This window comes from Brachyhypopomus gauderio, chromosome 4 (assembly GCF_052324685.1).
Source record: "Brachyhypopomus gauderio isolate BG-103 chromosome 4, BGAUD_0.2, whole genome shotgun sequence".
Taxonomy (NCBI): domain Eukaryota; kingdom Metazoa; phylum Chordata; class Actinopteri; order Gymnotiformes; family Hypopomidae; genus Brachyhypopomus; species Brachyhypopomus gauderio.
This window is the reverse complement of record NC_135214.1, coordinates 14,369,275-14,388,947: the sequence shown is the minus strand read 5'-3', so window position 1 is coordinate 14,388,947 and position 19,673 is coordinate 14,369,275. Positions and strand designations below refer to the sequence as shown.

General features: G+C 45.6%; 2 protein-coding genes across 7 annotated transcripts in view; one reads left to right on the top strand and one right to left on the bottom strand.

Annotated features, from left to right (window-relative positions):
* The first annotated feature begins 134 nt into the window (after positions 1-134).
* LOC143512317 (uncharacterized) lies at positions 135-4,897 on the top strand. The gene is made up of 4 exons (XM_077002479.1): positions 135-470; positions 1,751-1,813; positions 2,214-2,352; positions 3,259-4,897. The coding sequence occupies exons 2-4, from the start codon at positions 1,753-1,755 to the stop codon at positions 3,488-3,490; spliced, it is 432 nt and encodes a 143-aa protein (XP_076858594.1). The 5' UTR covers positions 135-470; positions 1,751-1,752; the 3' UTR covers positions 3,491-4,897.
* A 3,426-nt stretch (positions 4,898-8,323) lies between these two features.
* slc4a3 (solute carrier family 4 member 3) overlaps positions 8,324-19,673 on the bottom strand; it is a 38,397-nt gene continuing 27,047 nt past the window's right edge. For all 6 annotated transcript variants that reach the window (XM_077002476.1, XM_077002473.1, XM_077002475.1 and 3 more), the window contains 17 exons: positions 18,483-18,625; positions 17,578-17,758; positions 16,773-16,908; positions 14,063-14,228; positions 13,134-13,236; positions 12,701-12,885; positions 12,053-12,275; positions 11,630-11,845; positions 11,213-11,361; positions 10,744-10,938; positions 10,359-10,559; positions 10,153-10,242; positions 9,861-10,027; positions 9,509-9,762; positions 9,241-9,410; positions 8,670-8,843; positions 8,324-8,434 (listed from right to left, as the gene is read on the bottom strand). In XM_077002476.1, the coding sequence (XP_076858591.1) occupies positions 8,357-8,434; positions 8,670-8,843; positions 9,241-9,410; positions 9,509-9,762; positions 9,861-10,027; positions 10,153-10,242; positions 10,359-10,559; positions 10,744-10,938; positions 11,213-11,361; positions 11,630-11,845; positions 12,053-12,275; positions 12,701-12,885; positions 13,134-13,236; positions 14,063-14,228; positions 16,773-16,908; positions 17,578-17,758; positions 18,483-18,625 (2,831 nt within the window). In that variant the 3' untranslated portion in view covers positions 8,324-8,356. The remainder of the gene's footprint in view (positions 8,435-8,669; positions 8,844-9,240; positions 9,411-9,508; positions 9,763-9,860; positions 10,028-10,152; positions 10,243-10,358; positions 10,560-10,743; positions 10,939-11,212; positions 11,362-11,629; positions 11,846-12,052; positions 12,276-12,700; positions 12,886-13,133; positions 13,237-14,062; positions 14,229-16,772; positions 16,909-17,577; positions 17,759-18,482; positions 18,626-19,673) is intronic.

The window sequence follows — 19,673 nt, the reverse complement described above, 5'->3', positions numbered from 1 at the left end:
CTATTGACTACCACTGTCCTTATTCATCAAATAACCGTCATTGCATTGGAGGCGTGGTGGGAGTGAACGTGTTTTGAACCCAACCGCTGCAATGGCTGATCCATCAAAAATCCCTGATAGTGGTGAAGCTGGCCGTTTGCTTCTGGAGCAGGCATGTCCCGCCTCTCCTCGCTGAGTGAAACAGAGGGTGTCTTTGTGCTATTCACCTGGGAATAAGTAGAGTTTAGAATATGCCTGAGAAAGAAGATCACCAAAGGACATGGGAAAGGAAGCAGGCGGCCCAGCGCTCAGGGTTGGTAATTGCGAAAGCGAGTTCTCAGTCCCATTGCTAAAATAAGTGACAGAGGACTTCACTAAGGGTTTCAGTGCAGTCCCTCCATGTGCTTCTTGAGCGGCACTTCACGGACAGTGAAAGCTCCTTTCAAAGCCTTCAGAAGGTCATATGAAGTGAGGAGGCATTCAGGCCCAAGGTAAGCAAAAACAATTGCTCCAAATTAAGCCAAGTATTATTGGAGAATGCCAAAAATGATTCCAAGAATAAAGTTCAGCAACCTTCATTGTAATCATGTAAATGAACATATCAGTCATTTATTGGAAAGAGCTGTTGTAAATTGTACTTTCCCCATTAACATTTTGCATTGTGATGTTTGAGGAAAAGGGAAAAACATGGTCATATAAAATTTTGTTAAAATTTTCAAATGGAGTTTTCAAGTGTGAGACTTGTTTTCAAATAGCATATTTTATAAGTGGGAATATATTTCAGGAATGTTTCATGGTTCCCAGCTGGTCTCACGGAGAAACACGGTCTCATGGAGAAACACGGTCTCTGGAGAAACTCATTAATGGTGAAAGTGTAGAACCAGAGTAAAGAATGACCATCTGTTATCAGAGGAAATATTTGCTGGGAAAATTTGGTGTTTTTCTATCTCCATGCCGACAAAAGAGTACAGATGCAAACATTAATTGCTAATAAATTCCTGATCAAACACGCACAAGATGTGTTGTGAATTTTAATGATGATCAATCCTAATGATTCATGGTGTGAGTTATTGAACTGTATATTCTGAAGTGAGTAAGGCTGGGGTCTGTTTTATAAATAATGCAGACAGTAAGTAAACAAGTTATCTTTTTAAAAACAATTGTTTAATGTTGCTTAATGTGCAGTTTAAACTTTAAATAAAACACAATGTAAAGTATTAGATCTTCATAATTGTACAGAGACAGAACTACTCAAAACTTTGTTTTCTGTAGTAACTAAGTTCATAAGAAGAATTGGAAAGAAACTTGAATGACCAATATGGGAAGAGCAAGACTTGCTGTCTGTAAGGGTTTTCTCTTGCTTTGACTACTTATCTTGAGCCTCGTAATACAGTGAAGGAAAAAAACTGTTTCATAAAAGCACGGCCAAGACTAAATGTGCATCTTCCCAACACCAGCAAGAGTCAGACATATTCATGAGGCATCACTCATGAAACATGGGAAGCTCATCAAAAGCAAAAAAAAGGGAAAAGGGAATTTTTGACATGGGAAAAGAGGGAGTGGCCAGATGAAACTGAGCAAGCACAGATACCGTCTAATAATTTTGCTGGAGAAGGGAACCTTTCTTAGCCATCCTGTGTAATTAATTTTCTCTTCACAACTCACCTTGCCGCCATAACACATGCCAAAAGGCAAACCAGAGACGGCTAAAGTAAAAATGGCATTCCTGGATTTGTTGGAAGTCCTTAACTGTTGCGTGCTCTCTTCTCAGGGATGGAGTGGAGTGTGAGCTCCGTGTTCGCAACAGCGTTCGTCATCTGCTTAGCGTCCGCAGGTGATTACAAACATACGCTTGGAAACAGACACTGCCGTGGGATGAGCTCTGGAAGGGAAGATCAGCCCTTTGATTAAGCAGAAAGGTCCTGTGCTTCAAACCCTGCTTTCTGCTCTTGGGTTTTATATCTAAAAATAATTGAAACCATGCCTCCAATGTTAGCCACAGTGAGTAGCGTGAAGCACAGGGCCATTTTTCACTGCCTCGTCCTTTCTTTTAGTAATGGACTGTGATTTATGTACAATCTCATTTGTTAATAGAGGAAAATGCCTTTTATAGTCTTGAAACCACCCACTACCTAAAATTTACTGTGCTATCTAACGGATACTGTTTGTTCCAATAGATCGAGGAACATATAATATTCTGTTCATTAATTATATTAAATTGACGTTTTTTTCAGGGCTTAATGGGACAAGGGTTTGGCGCTGTGACAGGGCCACATTTGATAATCAGGTTCACAACCACTGTGTACCTCTGTACAAGCAAAAAATGGCAGGCAGTAACTACCAGAAGGAGTGTCCCTGGCCCACCACTAAAGGGTGTGTATATAAGTCTTACAGCTTTTAACAATGCCCTCTGAAAGATCTCTGCTGTGCAATCAGGGGAAAGTCATGGCTCTCTGCTTCCCTGCAGGGTGTTGTATCAGGTATGAATTCATTAGAGCCGGAATTAAACGTGTGACTGTACCCTTTACATCCTGAGATGCATGTGTCATGTGCTGTCACAACTCAAAGAGCTTTGCTGTTACGCCGAGTGCTTATGTGTATGGATGAATAAGCCCGTCTCCCGTCAGCAGAGCTGCTAAATCACGCATGACCACATGTGTAAGCGGCATGGCTCTCAAAACATTATCTAGTTCTGATGTGAGACATAGACAGTGTGTGGTGTTTAAGAGAAAAACACAGCTAACCTACCTTGAAGCAGCAAATAGTCGCTTTTTTGGTCAAAAAACTTTTTTTTTTTTACCAAAGGCAACACACACACACGCACACACACACACACACACACACACACACACACACACACACACACACACACACACATATATATATATATATATATATATATATATATATATATATATATATATATATATATATATATATATATATAAGTTATATATATATATATATATATATATATATATATATATATATATATATATATATATATATATATATATATAAGTTATATATATATATATATAAGTTATATATATATATATATATAAGTTAGGGTTAAGATATATATATATATATATATATATATATATATATATATATATATATATATATATATATATATATATATATATATATATATATATATATCTTACATTAATTACATTCATGTCTTGGGAATTCACATGCATATGGCCCAGAGACATACACTCAGTGTGTGCTGTGGAACTCCTTAACTTCACTGTCACCTCTTTGTCCCATCAGCCACTACACCCAGCTGGACATGTGCGTGAGTGAGGTGGCCAAACGCAGCAGGTGCGTGGAGCCTTCCCTGAAGGACGAGATCTTCCTGGAGCTCCATCGGACGTATTTCTCGCTGTGCTTCTTCATGCAGGACCCCGGCGTGCATGTGACTCTGTTGCTTGTGCTGCCCTGTGTCATAGCCACGTTCCTCTTCCCCTTCTGTTGTGTACATCTCACCAGCGCCACCACCTGACCCTTAGGGTCAGCACAGGCGGTCAAGGGTCAGGGTCGGGGTCAAGGTCAGGTCTGGGAAGCTCCTGGATGTGCATCCATCTTGGTAGTCTCCATTTGTGTTTCAGTAAGGGCAATGGTTCAAGCAGATGTCACAATATTCACCAGCAAATATTGACGGTCACCAATGGAAGGCCTGTATAGATGAAGGAAGGCCCTTATAGATGAAGGAAGGCCTTTATAGACATCCAAACCAATGAAATGCAAGTCAGTAGGCTGCATCTGTTTTTATCATTGATCTATGGCCTAAGGTCTTTACAGATTACAGTAGATTAGGATTGGTTCTGAAATATATATATATATATTTTCTATTTCTATGTTGTTTTTCTATTTCTGTGATTGGCAGTATGGCATTCACACACCAGCTCTATTCACAGTTTCTAGCTGACACGTGATTAATAACATTAAACGTGGTGACAGGAACGTGTGTAAATCACTAGTTGAGCTTGTCCATTCTTAACATGACCTCGTTGCACCCTGTGTTTTTATTCCTGGTACATGTTTTAAGTTACTGAGTTATTTTTGCTGACATGCAGTCTTTCATATTTGTAAGTAGGTCACGCCAATGGAAACACTGCTAGTCTATGGCTTAGCTGCAGCATATTTGTAAGGACTATCGGGGGCTAAAAGGGTACAACATAAACCTCATACTTCCCTATAAAGTATATAAGCATATTTTGCAACAAAGGTTTTGAAACACATAATAAATATTTATTCTGAGACAAAAAAATAACAATTTATTTTACAATGTTTTGAAAATGTTTTTACAGTAATGGCAATCAGTACAGCTATTAAAATAGCCACATAACAACAGCATTTTTTTTGTATTGCTAAAGCTAAGGTAAAACATTATTTAACTACTGAGGTTTGTCGTATTTTTGACAAACTACACCTCTCACATCCAGTCAACAATCTGAATTCTTAACAAAAATTCTACACAAGGTTTGTTTTGGGGACATTCTGTTGACAATTTCAGTACAAATGGTACAGCATATATAAACCATAATAATTCCACTTTTTTCATTATAGAAATTCCAATGCGATCCTCATCGTTACACGTCTTTGTTCATAAGTGCTAAATGTGTCATAACTAGAGTACTCAGGACCTTAAGAGAAAACATAAACCAGTGTGATTTTGAATGTGACCTTTAAGCAGCTCCCTTTAGACACTGAAAACCAAAGTGTTAAACTAAGATTCTCCAGCCATGCTGAGATGATCTCTGTACCGAAGGTGTATCCCTATTCTTCCCAATGAATGACTCTTGAATAGACCGTAAATACACCACTGAATATGCACCGGCCGGTGGAACATCACTGACTCCAGCTGCTTCCGATTGTCATCACTCACTCTCAATAACAGGTCGTTTGGAAGGACTGGCGGGTGGTCTGTGCAACTAGGGTGGTCAGATCCTGTCTGTAAGCCATCTCAGAGTCTACACCCTGCCAAGCCCTTACACCAGTCCAACTTGTTTATTTTTCTCCAAGTTTCATCTCCATCTTTTAAAAAATCCACATGAAGGAAGTGGTGGTCTTCTGCCTTTTGATTATCTCAAATAATACCTTCATGTCTTAATTCTTTTTACATCTTACTAAAAGCTCGTCTTAGTTCTTAAGCGTTTTGTGTCCACCATTTTAGGCCACAGCCTCACACACAGACACACTCGTTATTGCAGTGATGGCTCCTCTAATATTGACATCACAGAAGCCTGCTACACGCAAATTAGCCTGTTTACAAGTTCCCAAACTTTTAACATGGGCTGTGATCATCATAATCTATGATGCTCTAAATGGGATTCATTTATATTTTCCTGAAGCACGACATTCAATGGAACATAATAATTTAACAGTGTAATAATTTTCAACAAACATGAATAATTTTGGTCACAATAATGCAAATTAACCATTAATCGTCATATCAAGGGTTCACTGAGCTTTGCAATGCATCGTGAAAGGTATAGGTTTGTTTTTTTTTACCGTATCGCATTAGTACAACCCTGAACTAATGGTGGCAAGGGGGGGTCTGTGCAAGGACTCTGTGCGTCTACCCCGGCACTCAACACGGACACCCCCACCCTGACCCCAAAGCCCTCTGGGTCATCTGGATTTTTGGATGAGCAACCTGTCTGTAGCCTTGGCAACCACCACCACTGCCTGGACATGTCAGCTGTGCTCACAAAAGCTGCCTCGTCTAGAGCCCCTTTGTTCCCCGCGCACAGTTATTGGTTTAAGCCATTCCTCCTGCTGTGGCCAAGCAGCCTTACGACGGGGGCTGAGTTAGGCGAGGTGAAGAGGGGGGCACCGTGTTACCAGCCGAGCACAACAAGAGTCGCTGGAGTACATACATTCACCATGTCACACAGCATGTGGGCCCCGCTAGCACACTGGCAGGAATTTGAGACCAGAATGCATTTGTACATAGTGTACCATCTTGGTGTGTTCCTAGAGTAGTAATACACCTCTTAAATGGTAGGTACATCCCATACTCAGAAAACACAAAGGTATTACACAACAAAGTTCTGCACAACAACTGTTTTTTTAAATCTATAATAATCCAATGAAAATGTTAAACATTTCACAGTTATGGCTTAATGTGGAATTAGACGCTCCTCTAGACTAAAAAAGGGACTCAGTAACTACGTTTCCTTCTTTAGATCCACTGTGTGCTTAGTGTCTCCTGCAAAGACAACGAATTGAGCAGACTTGGCCAAGATGGCAGTGCTGCTGCCTCCCATAGCAACAAATCCCCAAACCTCCTACCTCCCATAGCAACAAATCCCCAAACCTCCTACCTCCCATAGCAACAAATCCCCAAACCTCAGACCTCCCACAGCAAGAAATCCTCATACCTCGCATAGTAAAAAATGCCTAAACCTCATACCTCCAATAGCAACAAATCCTCAAACCTTGTACATCCTAGAGCAACAAATACCCAAACGTCATGCCTTCAAGAGCAAGAACCTCTGCACCAAACTCGAGAGTACACCAAAGCCAGGTTTCTGTGTTCTCGAACCTTGCGAGACTGTAGTAGAACTTTCCAACAGCCACAAGACAATTCACACTGTGATTACTGTAAAGATGTAAACTATGGGCTCCACTTTGGGACGCTACTCAAGGCAGAAGTGAATATCTGGTGGGCCAAATGCCCTCCCGGGTTCGGCATCAACACAGTGCTCAGCTCAGTTCACGTTTGAGGACCACCCAAATGAGTTCCTCGACCTACGACCTAGGACCTGAAGGCCAGACTGGGTAGCAGCATTTGGTCTTATGTTTGATTGAATTAAGTATTACTGAAGATTTTCAACACTCAAATCCCTCTCAACATAATTCCCTATTGCAAGTAAGCAAAAACAAACAAAACCCAACAAACCTCAAAAAAAATAAAATAAAAAAACTTTGCAATGGTCTGTAGGGAACTGACAATTTCTGGGAAATTTTGCACTTGAGGTCTGTGTGTTGTGGGGAATGTACACAACTAGTGAGTACACGAACAGCTTTTTATTTGCAGTCTAAAGGGCGACTTTCTTGATGGCCAACCACAGCGCACAGGCCAAGGTCAGAGACGTGCGCATTTGGACGAGAACTGCAGCTCATACTTCTGTTCTTCCGAAATTTACGATAAGAGCTTCACTGGACCTTAAAGCAACCTGGCTTGGAGCCATGCTAAACAGCACGGATCTACTGGCTGTGGTGTGAGGTGTTTGTTAGAAGGCCATGCATGTTCTTTTAACTAGTTAGAGTTTGGTGAATGGGACCAAGGTCAGGATTCATCTATGACCCCTTCCACAAATTTGGCTGCAGATTGCAGATGAGTCAAACTCTCATGCCAAGTGCATCCCTTTATAAGGGCAGTTCAGCAGCCATGGAATAACATTGCCATTAACATTACGTAGTACGTCTGTACACATTTAAATAAACTTATCTTGTATATTATGGCTTTAAGTGTTCTTATAAAACATTAGCTAAAATGGAGCTGAAAATGTAGCATGTCTGAGGAGGTCACACTGTGAACACAAAAACAAAGAAAAGTGATGGTAACAGACCCTAGAGAAAAGAAAGAAAATGTCTTTTTCAGTGTCTCTCTGCTGAGGAGGAAGTTCTTCAACAACGAGGAACAATTAGAGAGTCTGTATAGCAAGCAAAGCACAACAAATAAACACAACGCCAACGCCAAAGTTTAAAGTTTGGGATGAGCCGTAAACTGGGGTCTGAGCAGGCAATCAAAGACATCTCCTTCAGTCCTCCCAAAGGACATGGACTAGTTTTACAGCACACAAGCAGAGGGACTGCACACAAAGTGCATTAACCACCCTGAGTTTCCTGAACTTAGGTGCTACTGAAAGTCATTGAGACCCTGTGGGCAGAGCCTACAGTAAAAAAGAGAAGGCAACTCAGATCTACAGGCAGTGGGCTTCTATGGGGGAGGAGCGTCCACTTTATGAAGTGTAACCAGCTGTGCTCTGTACACCATCTTCTGTGCATAGGACACATTATACACACCCTACACAGCACTGCACACTGTGCTCCCACATCCGAAACAAACAGAAGGAAATCTCTCAGATAGTGAGTGGGCTTTAAGGTGCATTGTACACTCTGTGTGTTTCAGTTAAAGAGTTCTAGAGGCATTAGCAAGACACAGACCTTCCTCTTTTTGGAGGAAACAAAAGCAAATATATAGAGAAATGGAGTGTATGTGTCTTGCTAATGCCCTTAGTACTCATATATTAGAAATTAAATAACAGGGACAAACAGTATCTAAATAATATTAATCTCCTGGAAATATATCCCACACCCCCCCCCCCCCACCACCCCCCTCCCGTGATAGCCTTGTCTACACAAGCATGTGAATCTCATTGTACTCATCACGACCGTCCTCGTCGAAATTCGGTGCATCTTCGTCCGCATCCAGCTGAAGGGGAAGAGCAGACACACACACACACACACACACACACACACACAACCAAAAAAAAAGTCACGTGGCATGGCCATGTTGATCCAGCCACAGATTTACTCCCCCCATCTGTAATGCCCTCAGTCTCAGTCCTATGAACTGAGGAGCACCTGAGCGAGCTGGGCTCTGAGTGGGTGGGGGCGGGAGTGTGGGTGGAGCCTGGTGGGTGTGGGGTGGAGCTGAGACCACTCACCGCTGCCAGCTCGCGCTCCTCAAAGATCCTGGTGAGGATGAGTCTGCGTAGAGGCACGGTCATGATGAGGATGAAGGGGAAGGCCAGCGAGACCACGGTGGACTTCACCACCCACAGCAGTGCTATACACAGCAGCTGGATGATGGTGAACAGGTTCATACGCCAGGTCTTCACCTACACACACCCAGGCAGGGAGACACGGCACCTCTGTTCAACTACAACAGATCTTTTCTTTAGTTCTTGTCTTGCAACTACCAGAAACTGCAGTTTGGTCTAAAAGTTGTGACGTTAATTCAGAAGGCCTGCTCTTTGGGTATCTGTCAAAGGATGACAGAAATGTGTGTTTGGGCACCACCTAGTGGGTGTTAAAAAGTGTTAGGTGAAGTTTTTGGTAAATAATTACAGATTCCTCATCTACACACTGACACTGGCTATCTTCATTCAACTGAGAACACCAGTCTAAAATAGTACATGCATCATCTAGTAAACTAATTCAAAATATGCAGAGTATAAACAGTATATAAATATGCACAGTAAATGGTCAATAGCTTTGCCAGTGTTATCGGGTTACCTTGGTAACGTAGGTATGATCAGGGTGGTGTTTTGCAGGGGTCACCATAAGCGTGATGCGCTCATATAGCTGAATGCCAGTCAGAGAGGTGACGCCCATATACAGGAAGATACCAAACAGCACAGCCAGAGGGATGTGTCGCAACACGTCCGTCATCACTATGGACACGCCTACGGATCAGAGGAGAATCAAACGTGAGTCCAAACACAGGAAATGGAAATGCCGAATTCATTTTTGCCCTGGTTATAAAAGCTACGAGTTCACTCACCTACAAGTATGGCCACACACATGCCGGTCACCCTCTGCTCTTTGACCTCCTGAATCACGGGCTTCTCTCCTGGAGCAGTGGCCTTGCTCATGACGGTCAGCGCGTTGACGTGGGTGACGGAGCGCACGGTGGCGGCCGTCAGCCAGGGCAGGCCGAACAGCGGGCAGACCGCCCCCAGGGTCACAATGAGCAGCAGGTCCAGGTGGAACCCAGATCCTTTCACCAAGTGCCTCTCCTTCTTACTCACTATCAGCCTGGTGGGTGGTGGTTGGGGGGGACGACTGAAAACCAATCGAGGCTACACAATCCCCAAATAAACATATTCCCATGGAATAGCGAAGACCACACTCACGAAGTGATCTGCGTCTCCATGAAGATGAGGATGAAGACCAGCAGGGCAGGGATCACTGACGCCCCCATCATCCACATGGGGAAAGACTGCTTGTCTCCAAACGGGCTGATGAACCAGCCGCGTTTGTCCGGGGAGGTGACGGAGAAGCCGGAGGGCACGTTCAGTTTCTGCAGCGACACAACGGAGGCGTTAAGAATCCCGGGCTTTGCTGGTCAAGGTACCGTGCCGAGCATTCCACCCGCTTTCATATGAACTCGGACAGAAGCCTGTCGTCAATAACTGTTGTGGTTACCTGCGTGTAGGTGTCAGGGATACAATAGTCCACGATCACAGAGAGTAGGATTGAGATGGGGATGCCAAAGTCTCCGATGACTCTCCTGACCTTTGGATTTAAGCGAAAAACCAGACAAACAAAGCGAGGTTTGACTCGGACGTAATTTAGTTAAATCTCAATGCTGTTTTCAGTACCAGTGCTGTGTGGTTCCTCAATGGCTGTACCTTGCCTGCAAGGAAACGGCTATTACGGAACTTTCTAAGGAAGAAGGCCACGAAGAAAGTCCCCACCATGAGGACGAGGGAGAGCAGGGCCGTGTTGGGCTGGTTCAGGACGGGTCCCTCTACCAGCACACTCCCTTCAGGGGGCCCCAGAGGGACAGCAGAGGACGGGTAGCTTCTTAACAGCGGGTGCTCTTGGAACACCTAAAACCAAAACCATTAATTCAGTGAAAACCAAGTAGATACTTGCCTGTAGACATGTTTGCAAACAGTGGAAATTTGGTGGAGGGCTTAGGTTGTGGTTTTGTCAGTGCTGCGCACCACTGCGTGAACTTTTGGATGGAATGACTGTGTGTGGGCACTTCCGTTCTTGGAGACGAGCCCATACCTTAAAGAGTCTGGAGAAGGTTTCATAGATGAAGATGAGTGAGATGAGGAAGGCGAAGATCTCCTGAGTGAACGGTGAGATGTAGCGCACGAGGAAGCTGCCCTCAACCGCCACGATTACCAGCACGATGAAGATGAGCCAGAATCCGATCCACACGCGGCCCGTGAGGTATTCGAATCCCTGCGCCTGGCAGAACTGATCCGGAGAAAAGGACAGCTCACAACCGCGCTCACAACCGCGCTCACAACCGCACACCGCCTGGCTTACACTCACGTTACAAACACGGAGGAGGACGAGTGGAGAAAACGCGGTTGAGGTGCTGTTCCTACTACTGAACATTTGAGTGGAATCTGTGAACCTTCGTGTCAAACTGTAACAGCAATGCGCGTTACACACCACAGAGAGGCTGGTAAGAAATGAGCATTCAGCACTGGCAGTAGCACTGCAGCCCTGATTGGCTGGCGGTTACCTTGAAGAAGGCCTCCTCGAACACCAGGAGAGGCCCAGAGAAACCGATGATGAGCAGGGGCTGCCCCGCCAGCAGGGAGAACAGAACCCCGACTGTCGCCGTGGAGATCAGAAGCTCTGACACTCCCATCATGCCTTGCGTCTTCTCCCCTAGAGATAGCAGAACGTACGCTGACTCTCTAATCACGATTCACATGAATATATTCAAAGTAATAGAACTCTTGACAGTCAGCATGTTTAATAAAGAGCTTTGTATTGGTTGGTTTACAAAGAAAGGAGCTTGGGAAGATTAATTTACCAAGGTCTAAAAACCTACATGCATTGCCGAGCAGGCTTAGGCCTAAGAACTGCATTACCCAGCAGGTCTGGGCCTAAGAACTGCATTACCCAGCAGGCCTGGGTCTACGAATGTCATTACCCAGCAGACCCCCGAAGGTGATAGTGGGAGAGAGCGCTGCGAAATATATGAAAATGACAGCAGCGATGCACTGAGAGTCCAGCGCGTCCTTCAGGTCACTGATGTAATGTGGGTAGCGCCGCCGGATGTCGTGGATCAGGCCTCCGAACGGGATGCCGGAGCGCTTGAGCGGGTCCACCTCCGGTTCCTCATCCTCCTGCTCATCGAGACTCCCATCTGACCCCAGGATGGAGGACACACTCAGGCCAGGTTTAAACAGTCAAACAGATCTTTATTCTTGGCCAGATCACATTTGTGATCATATCAGGTGAAAATGAATAATATATGATTCACTCATGTTTGTGTTTAGGCTGTGATTGTAGAATGGCACTATGGCTAAACCAGGCAGACAGGGTGGTTTATGGCGAGAGAGGAGACACTCACCTTTGGTGTCCTGGCCAGATCCAGACACAGCACCGGTGCTTCTCCTAGTCTCCCTCTCCTTCCGCTTCCGAAGCATCTGTTTCTGGAAGGAGGCCACTGTCTTGAGCAGGTCTTTGCCCTCCACATCGGACGGGGGGATGACAACGCTGCAGTCCAGGAACTCATTCATGCCGCTCAGGAGATCCTGCCGGTCATCGGCAAAGTAAGCCACCTCGTGGAAGTTCTGAGGAGAACACAGAAGAGCTCTGAAGAGCACTGAAGATCACAGAAGCAAAGCATAGCACACAGACAGCAGGTCTGCCAAACGCCTCTCTGCTAGTCGAGCTGATGGTTTCTATCATTACTTCAAAAAATACACTTGGGCTGTTCTCAGGCCAACTGTGGGCAGGAGTAGACGTATAACATAAATGTGTCCTCACTCCCCAGTTAACATGTCAGCCCTCTCCCTGAATTTCTTCAAAAAGCTGGACAGGAACACTATGAACTTTTGTTATAGTTACTAAAATGGTCATTTTATGAGGCATCAACTTCTTACCTCAGTTTAGGTGCGATATCTTAATGGTCTAAATTTGTACATGAGAAGATTATGTAACTGAAGTCTGGAAATGCATTTCTCCAAAGGATGTGAATCCTTGTGTGAGCCCCAACCTTATCAGACATGAGTGTGGAGAAGGATCGTCCAATCTCGTGGTAGTCTATGTTGGTTTGTGGAGGCCCCAAGAGCACAAAGATGAACCGCACAGGAACCGGAACCTCCAGAACCGACTCCAGCATGACCGCCTCGTTCAGCCGCACGAATGCCATGGCAGGCTGCTCCAGGAAATCGACACAGCCTACACACATACACCAAGCCACCCACACGCACACACACACACACACATACATACTGCTATCTCCTTTGCAGGCTCATAAGTCAAAGTTTACACCTCGATGAATCAAACTAAAATTGGATGCATGGACGCGGACTCATAAAAGCTAGCGAGGGCGAAGGAAAGCGGGAAAACCGTGACACGACACGTCTTCTTCTGAGAGTGCAACGAAAGGCAAAGCGTCGGAGCAAACAGCGGGCCTCAGAGCTTACCCACTAAAACCACCGTGGCCTCCGCATCCTTGGGGATCTTTGCCAGCAGTTTCAGAGATCTGGCTGCAGCATGCACCTCGGCAGGAACACCGTGCAGGGTTTGCTTTTGTTAACAGAAGAAAAGAGTTACAACTGTATTGACATTAAACACCACTCCAAGCTGCAGCTGAAGAGATTTGGCAGGGAGTGCAAGTAAATGTCTCCCCATGGCTTTGCAAGAGATGCCTGTTCCACATGTGGGCTTTGTGTCTCCTTGTGTCACTGCTCTCTGGATTTTAATGAACCATTTCGCCAGGTTTTTATCAGTAGACACTAATATGCAGAACCAAGTTGCCAAACGGTAAATCAGTCTAAATCCATTTAACATGATCGTCTTTTTTTTCTTTTTTTTGCCCTTTTATGGGTTGTTTTACATTTGCCAACATTTTCAGCCATGGGGACCGTTAAAAGTTTCACAGTTACCGTATCAGGAGGCTTTAACGAGAAGCACCTGTGTGCTTATTCGGGCCCTAATTGCACACACGTGCTAAAATGAGCCCGGGCGTGACCTGTTTTCCCATGGCACATGCGCCATACCTTCCCCGCACTTCACATGGAGTGACCTTAGCACCTTAGGAGGTCACGCACCCAGCCTCCTAACGAGACCTGCCCAAAGAGACAGCCAATGATATCAGAGCAGATCGGAGAGTGTAGCATCCAGGTGACAGTGCCCCTCCACTGAGAGTCTGAGACATCTCTTGGTAACTGTGAAACTGAGACGGACACGCATCTGCAAAATGCTTATATGCAGCTGGTGACTGGAGCTCGTGCACAACTCTCACGTGCACCCTTCACGCGCACCTCTCACGTGCACCTCTCACGTGAACCTCTCACGTGCACCTCTCATGCAAACCTCTCACGTGCACCTCACGTTCACCTCTCACACGCACCTCTTTGTCATGCTCTGCTGCTTTGATGTCACATGTCTCAGCATGATCTTCAGACACCAATGGGAGGCTCGTGTCGTGCACATGGTTGTGGTTGTCACGGAAGGTGCCCAGGCTGTTGACCGAATGGTTCTGGTGGAAAAGGCCGTCCTTCTCATCGTTGGGGTGACTGGAGAGACGAGCGCTATGTTAACAGGAAGGCCGGCTGTAGTGTTGTATCAACTTTCAACTGCACACGCTAACTTTAGCCAAGACCAAAATACTTGTGCAATCCTTGATCAAATTTAGCAACATTGTGCAATCCACAAACCAATTTAGGAACATTTGTGCAATCCTCAAACCAATTCATGAACATTTGTTCTGATCTGCATGTCAAGAGAACAAATATGCTTGCGTGTTGATTTAGGTGCTCGGTTGGCTATTTCCCGGCTTATCAATGTCCCACCCGGATGCCGTCCAGCTTCGTCTCAATATTTGCAAACCAAACACAGAATCCCCACAATTCAAGAATCCAAATTACAGTCCAAATCCACATCTTCTGTTCACTCCAAAGTAATCAACATGAAATGCACAAGATAACCAAAATGCAACATGTGGCACAATAATATCAGACACAAATTGAACAGGAAACATGAGCCTCACATCCACAAAGTGGGGGAGGGGTGGGGGGGGTGGGGTGGGGGGGCAGGACTTGAGAAGGGCTGTTGCTGTTGAAAAAGAACAACCCCATTCCACCCTGCAGCGACTGCCTGCGGTGATGAGGACCAGGCGGTGAGTCCTCCCGCACGCTGCCTCACCCCCCGCACACACACACACACACACTGTCATCGGCGTGCGTCCAGCCAGTGACGTGGGTCCATTGAAGCGAGACAAACGCAGGGACACAGGGGCATGAACAGCACCGCGAGCTTTCCGCTCTGCAGAAGTACACTGCACCTTGAAGTATTTCTTTCCACTTCATAAATACATATCTTGGAATGGATGGCCTAATTAGACGTGTTTTCCCATGAAACGCTGCTGCTGAGATGATGGTAAAAATTGCAGAGCGGGTTCTGTCACCAATGGCCAGTCTGGAACAGTGTAGGAAGAGAGCTATAATTATTAACAACCATTTCCAAGGCGTGTGTGTGTGTGTTCATGTCAGTGTGTGTGTGTGTGTGTGTGTGTGTGTGTGTGTGTGTGTGTGTGTGTGTGTGTGTGTGTGTGTGTGTGTGTGTTCCATATGTGTGCATGCTTGTATTTTACAGTTGGCCAATAAATGACCACAGGTGTTGCCATCTGGCTCTGGATGCACTGTGACATTGAGGACATTCCGATCCGACCTGTAAAGGAGTGTAATGTCTCGGAAAAAGTGCCCAGTATGTGGGGTGAAGGATTCTAGCACCAGTGGTCTGGTTTTGCTGCCCCACCACTGGGTCTGTGCTGGTCTGGTCTGGTAGACTGGGACCCAATATGCCAGTACTGAACAATAATGACTGACATAACAGAAAGCCTCAAGGGCCTGAAATCAACGTGTATGCAATTCATCACACCATTCACGCAAAAAAATAAAGGGCACACAAAAGGGTAGCACAGAGAGAGCAGCACATAGAGAGCAGCAGAGAGAGAGCAGCAGAGAGAACAGCACACAGAGAGAACAGCAGAGAGAGAGCAGCACAGAGAGAGCAGCAGAGAGAAAGCAACAGAGAGAGCAAAAGAGAGGGAGAACAGCAGAGAGAGAGCAACAGAGAGAACAGCAGACAGAGAGAGCAGCACAGAGAACAGCAGCACAGAGAGAGCAGCAGAGAGAGCAGCAGAGAGAGAACAGCAGACAGAGAGCAGCAGAGAGAACAGCAGAGAGAGAGAACAGCAGACAGAGAGCAGCAGAGAGAGAACAGCAAAGAGAGAGCAGCAGAGAGAGAGAGAGAGAGAGAGAGAACTGCAAAGAGAGAGCAGCAGAGAGAGAGAGAGAGAACTGCAGAGAGAGAGCAACAGAGAGAGAACAGCAGAGAGAGAGAGAGAACAGCAGAGAGGGGATGATGCACTGCAGGGTCACAATCTTAATGAAAAAATAAAGCCCCGTGTCATGTGATGGCCTTTCCAGACGTTGTAATCCAAACGGTCTTTCATTGAGCTCATGTACCATCTGTGGGTTTCCTGCTATTTACTAAAACAGTGGACGTTTCTAAAAGGGTCACCGCTTCCTTCCTACAAGCAGTAATTCTCAGTGGGAGGGAGGCCATGCAGTATCGGTCTGGATTAGGGCTCAGGGTGCTGTTCTGACCTCTCTAAAGGGCCCCGGGGGAGTTATTCTGAAACCCAGTGAAGCACGGCACAAAACCACTGCGCACACACACACACACACACACACATACACACACACATACACACACACATGCTGGCGGTCTTATGCTTTTCACAGAGAGAGATGTGTCTGAGGACACATTTATCATTGCAGCATCAACTACACAACACCTACACAACACCTACATGACATCTACACGACATCTATACAATACCTCGGCTGCACCAATATAGAAACAAGTATTTTTTTGTGAAAAAAAGAACAAATCTCAGCTCAGAAGGGACGAGCATTACCACTACTGCCACCTAGACCTCGATTTGTGCCACATCAACTCAATCTATTGGGAAGCTAAGGGTCGCTCTGAGCATGCTCAGTGCACAGGCAGTGTGGTGGTGCTGGTGCAGGACGTGGGATGCAGGACGCCCTGACCTGTGCTTCAGCAGTAAAGCGCGCAGCACGTTGGCCCGGTCCTCGGCTCGGATCTGGTCAGAGATGATCATGCTCTCTACGAGCAGGTGAGCAATGCCTGGCAGCGTGGTCTGATCCAGGTCCAACATGACCACACCTGCATGAGCAAACACTTCAGTGAGACATCAGAACCACAGTGAGGTACATAACACTAATGGATGTAAGGACAGGCGTAAAAAGGAAAAATATCATGAGGTTTTCATGAAACATAAGACTGGACATCCCAGTTCATGGTGTGAATGATGTAAAAGAACACCATGAGCTAGTTGACCAGCTGTATCCTGTTTACTGACCACTGGTGCTCATGATACGGGAGAAATTATGGGTTATTATTAGTTACAGGTTATTGTCATTTCATAACTATATTGTTTAAGCAGTTTAAAGATATGCACCAATGTGTAATAGATTTCTCAAACATCATTCTTCACAACCTACTTCATCATTCACAGTGTTTGTTTTTCAAGCTTTGGAAATTGTGCTGTTAATACTCTAAAAAAATCCTTCATTCCTTCATTAGTTGCGAAGTAGTAAACATGAACAGGGTCTTCACAGTGTGTCATTAGCTTTCTCACAGCTTGTATTTGGCAGAGAAACACGTGAACTATTTCACAATAACTCCGCAGAGCTCTGAGATGAGCAGGAACCCAAATCAGCCTTGGAAAAGTTTACTTTGCACAGAACGCTTCGTGTCTGCATGGGACGGCGTGTCGGAGCGTGTTGTGCTCGGTTCTGATGACCAGACACGGGGCCAGGGCCACACACTCACCGTGTGTGATGGTCCGGCGAAGCTCCAGGAGGCTACGGAAGGACAGGGACGCCACGTGAGGTTTCCCCCAGCGGTCCGTCTCCTCTTCCACGTCCTCTTCGAACTTGATCCAGCGCGCCATCTCCCTCCAACGCATCTCCTGGTTCTTGTCCACGATAAGCTCGTTCAGCTCCACAAAGACCTAACGGAGCCACGAGGAACCCACTCATCGAGCCATACCCACAAACAGCACGGTCGTCCACAACACCACAGCCCAAAACAGAACATTTGCCATGCAGACAGGAGTGGTACGGCTGAGCTGTCCAACTACCTCCGGGGCTAGCATGTATCATTTACTTTTTAAAAGTGTATTCTAATATCAGTTCTCTGTTTGTACATATAATTAAATTCAGAAGAATATGCTGACGTTGGATCAACATTCGTACTCTGTGAAGTGCAAAGCTTATGAAATCCGAACGTACAGAGGAGAGCCAACCTTCTCTGGCTGAGGCGCTTACCACAGCCTGACAGGCAATGCTAATAAACAAGGCTCCAGCTTCAACTAAGGGATTTTTTTGTAATTAATCCATTTGTCAGGTCTGAGTGAGCGTAGACTTGGTAGGCGGTGGGCTAAAGGCAAAGGATCAATACATGGTTAAAGCAAAATGCAGGCCAGGAAGCTGCGCAGCTGTCTAAGGTTTAGCGCCTCTATTAGTGCATATTGATGCTTCGGAGGGGATGAAACGGGAGGAACCCATGGGGAGACGGATCCGTAACGGTAATCAGTGAGGGCAGGGTCATTATTCAGCCCAGTCTAGTCTGCTCGGAGACCATTTCTTTCGCTTCCAACCTCATAAGTTGTCATTACACGGGCCAAGCCAAGCTCTCCGCACAGCAGCGTCTAGGTTTGATGTCTTCGTCCTCACCTCATGAGTCTTTTTGTCCTTCTTCTTCCTCATCTTCAAACTGGACAGAGGAGGCGAACTGAGGCCCGTCCGCGTGAACTGGCAACGCGACGACTTCTTGACCAGGTGCCGTCTCACGCCTGGGTTATCCTCGAACCGGTGACCTGCAAACAAACATCAAAATAAGCAGAAAACGACTCAGAACAACGATAACATTACATTATTGGGAAAGGTAATTTCAACTCAACTTAAAACTTAGAGTGATGTTTTGCTTTGAGAAGAACAGAAGAGCAGAAGAGGAATTCATCACCAAGCTAAATTATGTGGTAGAAAGAATTGTTCTCAGTCCCTGTTTGCAGATAAACATCACTGTATTAGGTCATGTTACGAGAGAGAGCGTTCAGCGTGATACTTGCATTACCATTTAATGGACTCCTAAAGATTCGGAAAATCAAGCCCTGAATTGTTAAGACAATAGTTAATTGCCTCTCTGAGAACATGTCGATTCCAAGGATCTTCTTGAGTTTGGGGAAGTGATAACAAAAGGCTCTGGTATCCCGTGCAGCCCAGCAGAGAGGCAGGGTAGCCCGGGGGGACGGGGATGGGGGACGGGGACGGGGACGGGGGCAGGCCGGGTCCTCCATCAGAGCAGCCCCAGGACGTTCTGGGAGCAACACTGACATTCTGCTCGTTTTGCTCCTGGTCTTCTAAGCCCTGCTCTTCCAAGGCCTGCAGTCAGAGTGACCAGCCATAGTTCCTCCTGGACATGGCTGCCGTGCCCTTTGGCTGGACTCTGGTTTGGACTGTGAGGGAGTGAGTTTGGTCAAAACACCAGGGGATGAAACCAACTCAGACCATAACCACACACTAAACACACTTTTAAATTATTTGTGGCTTTTAGTAATAGGTTTTAACTCTTATAAACCAGTCATTTCTCTCTCTCTCTCTCTCTCTCTCTCTCTCTCTCTCTCTCTCTCTCTCTCTCTCTCTCTCTCTCTCTCTCTCTCTCTCTCTCTCTCTCTCATTTTCTCTCGTTTTCTTTTACTCATCCACTTTCTCTATGCAATCATATGCGTATCACATACTGGGATCCATTCTTACACAACACTCTACAGAGTACACACATTACACAGGTACTACGTATCTGACCAAGCAGTTATCTAATGCTGCATTCCATAAATATCCGAGTATCTGTTTATACAGCACATTACA

Bases quoted from the DNA above. Each gene is read 5' to 3' on its own strand.
- LOC143512317 (XM_077002479.1), top strand. From the start codon at position 1,753: ATGGAGTGGAGTGTGAGCTCCGTGTTCGCAACAGCGTTCGTCATCTGC. The intron at 1,814-2,213 runs GTGATTACAAAC...CGTTTTTTTCAG, and splicing joins CATCTGCTTAGCGTCCGCAG to GGCTTAATGGGACAAGGGTT. The intron at 2,353-3,258 runs GTGTGTATATAA...TTGTCCCATCAG, and splicing joins CCCTGGCCCACCACTAAAGG to CCACTACACCCAGCTGGACA.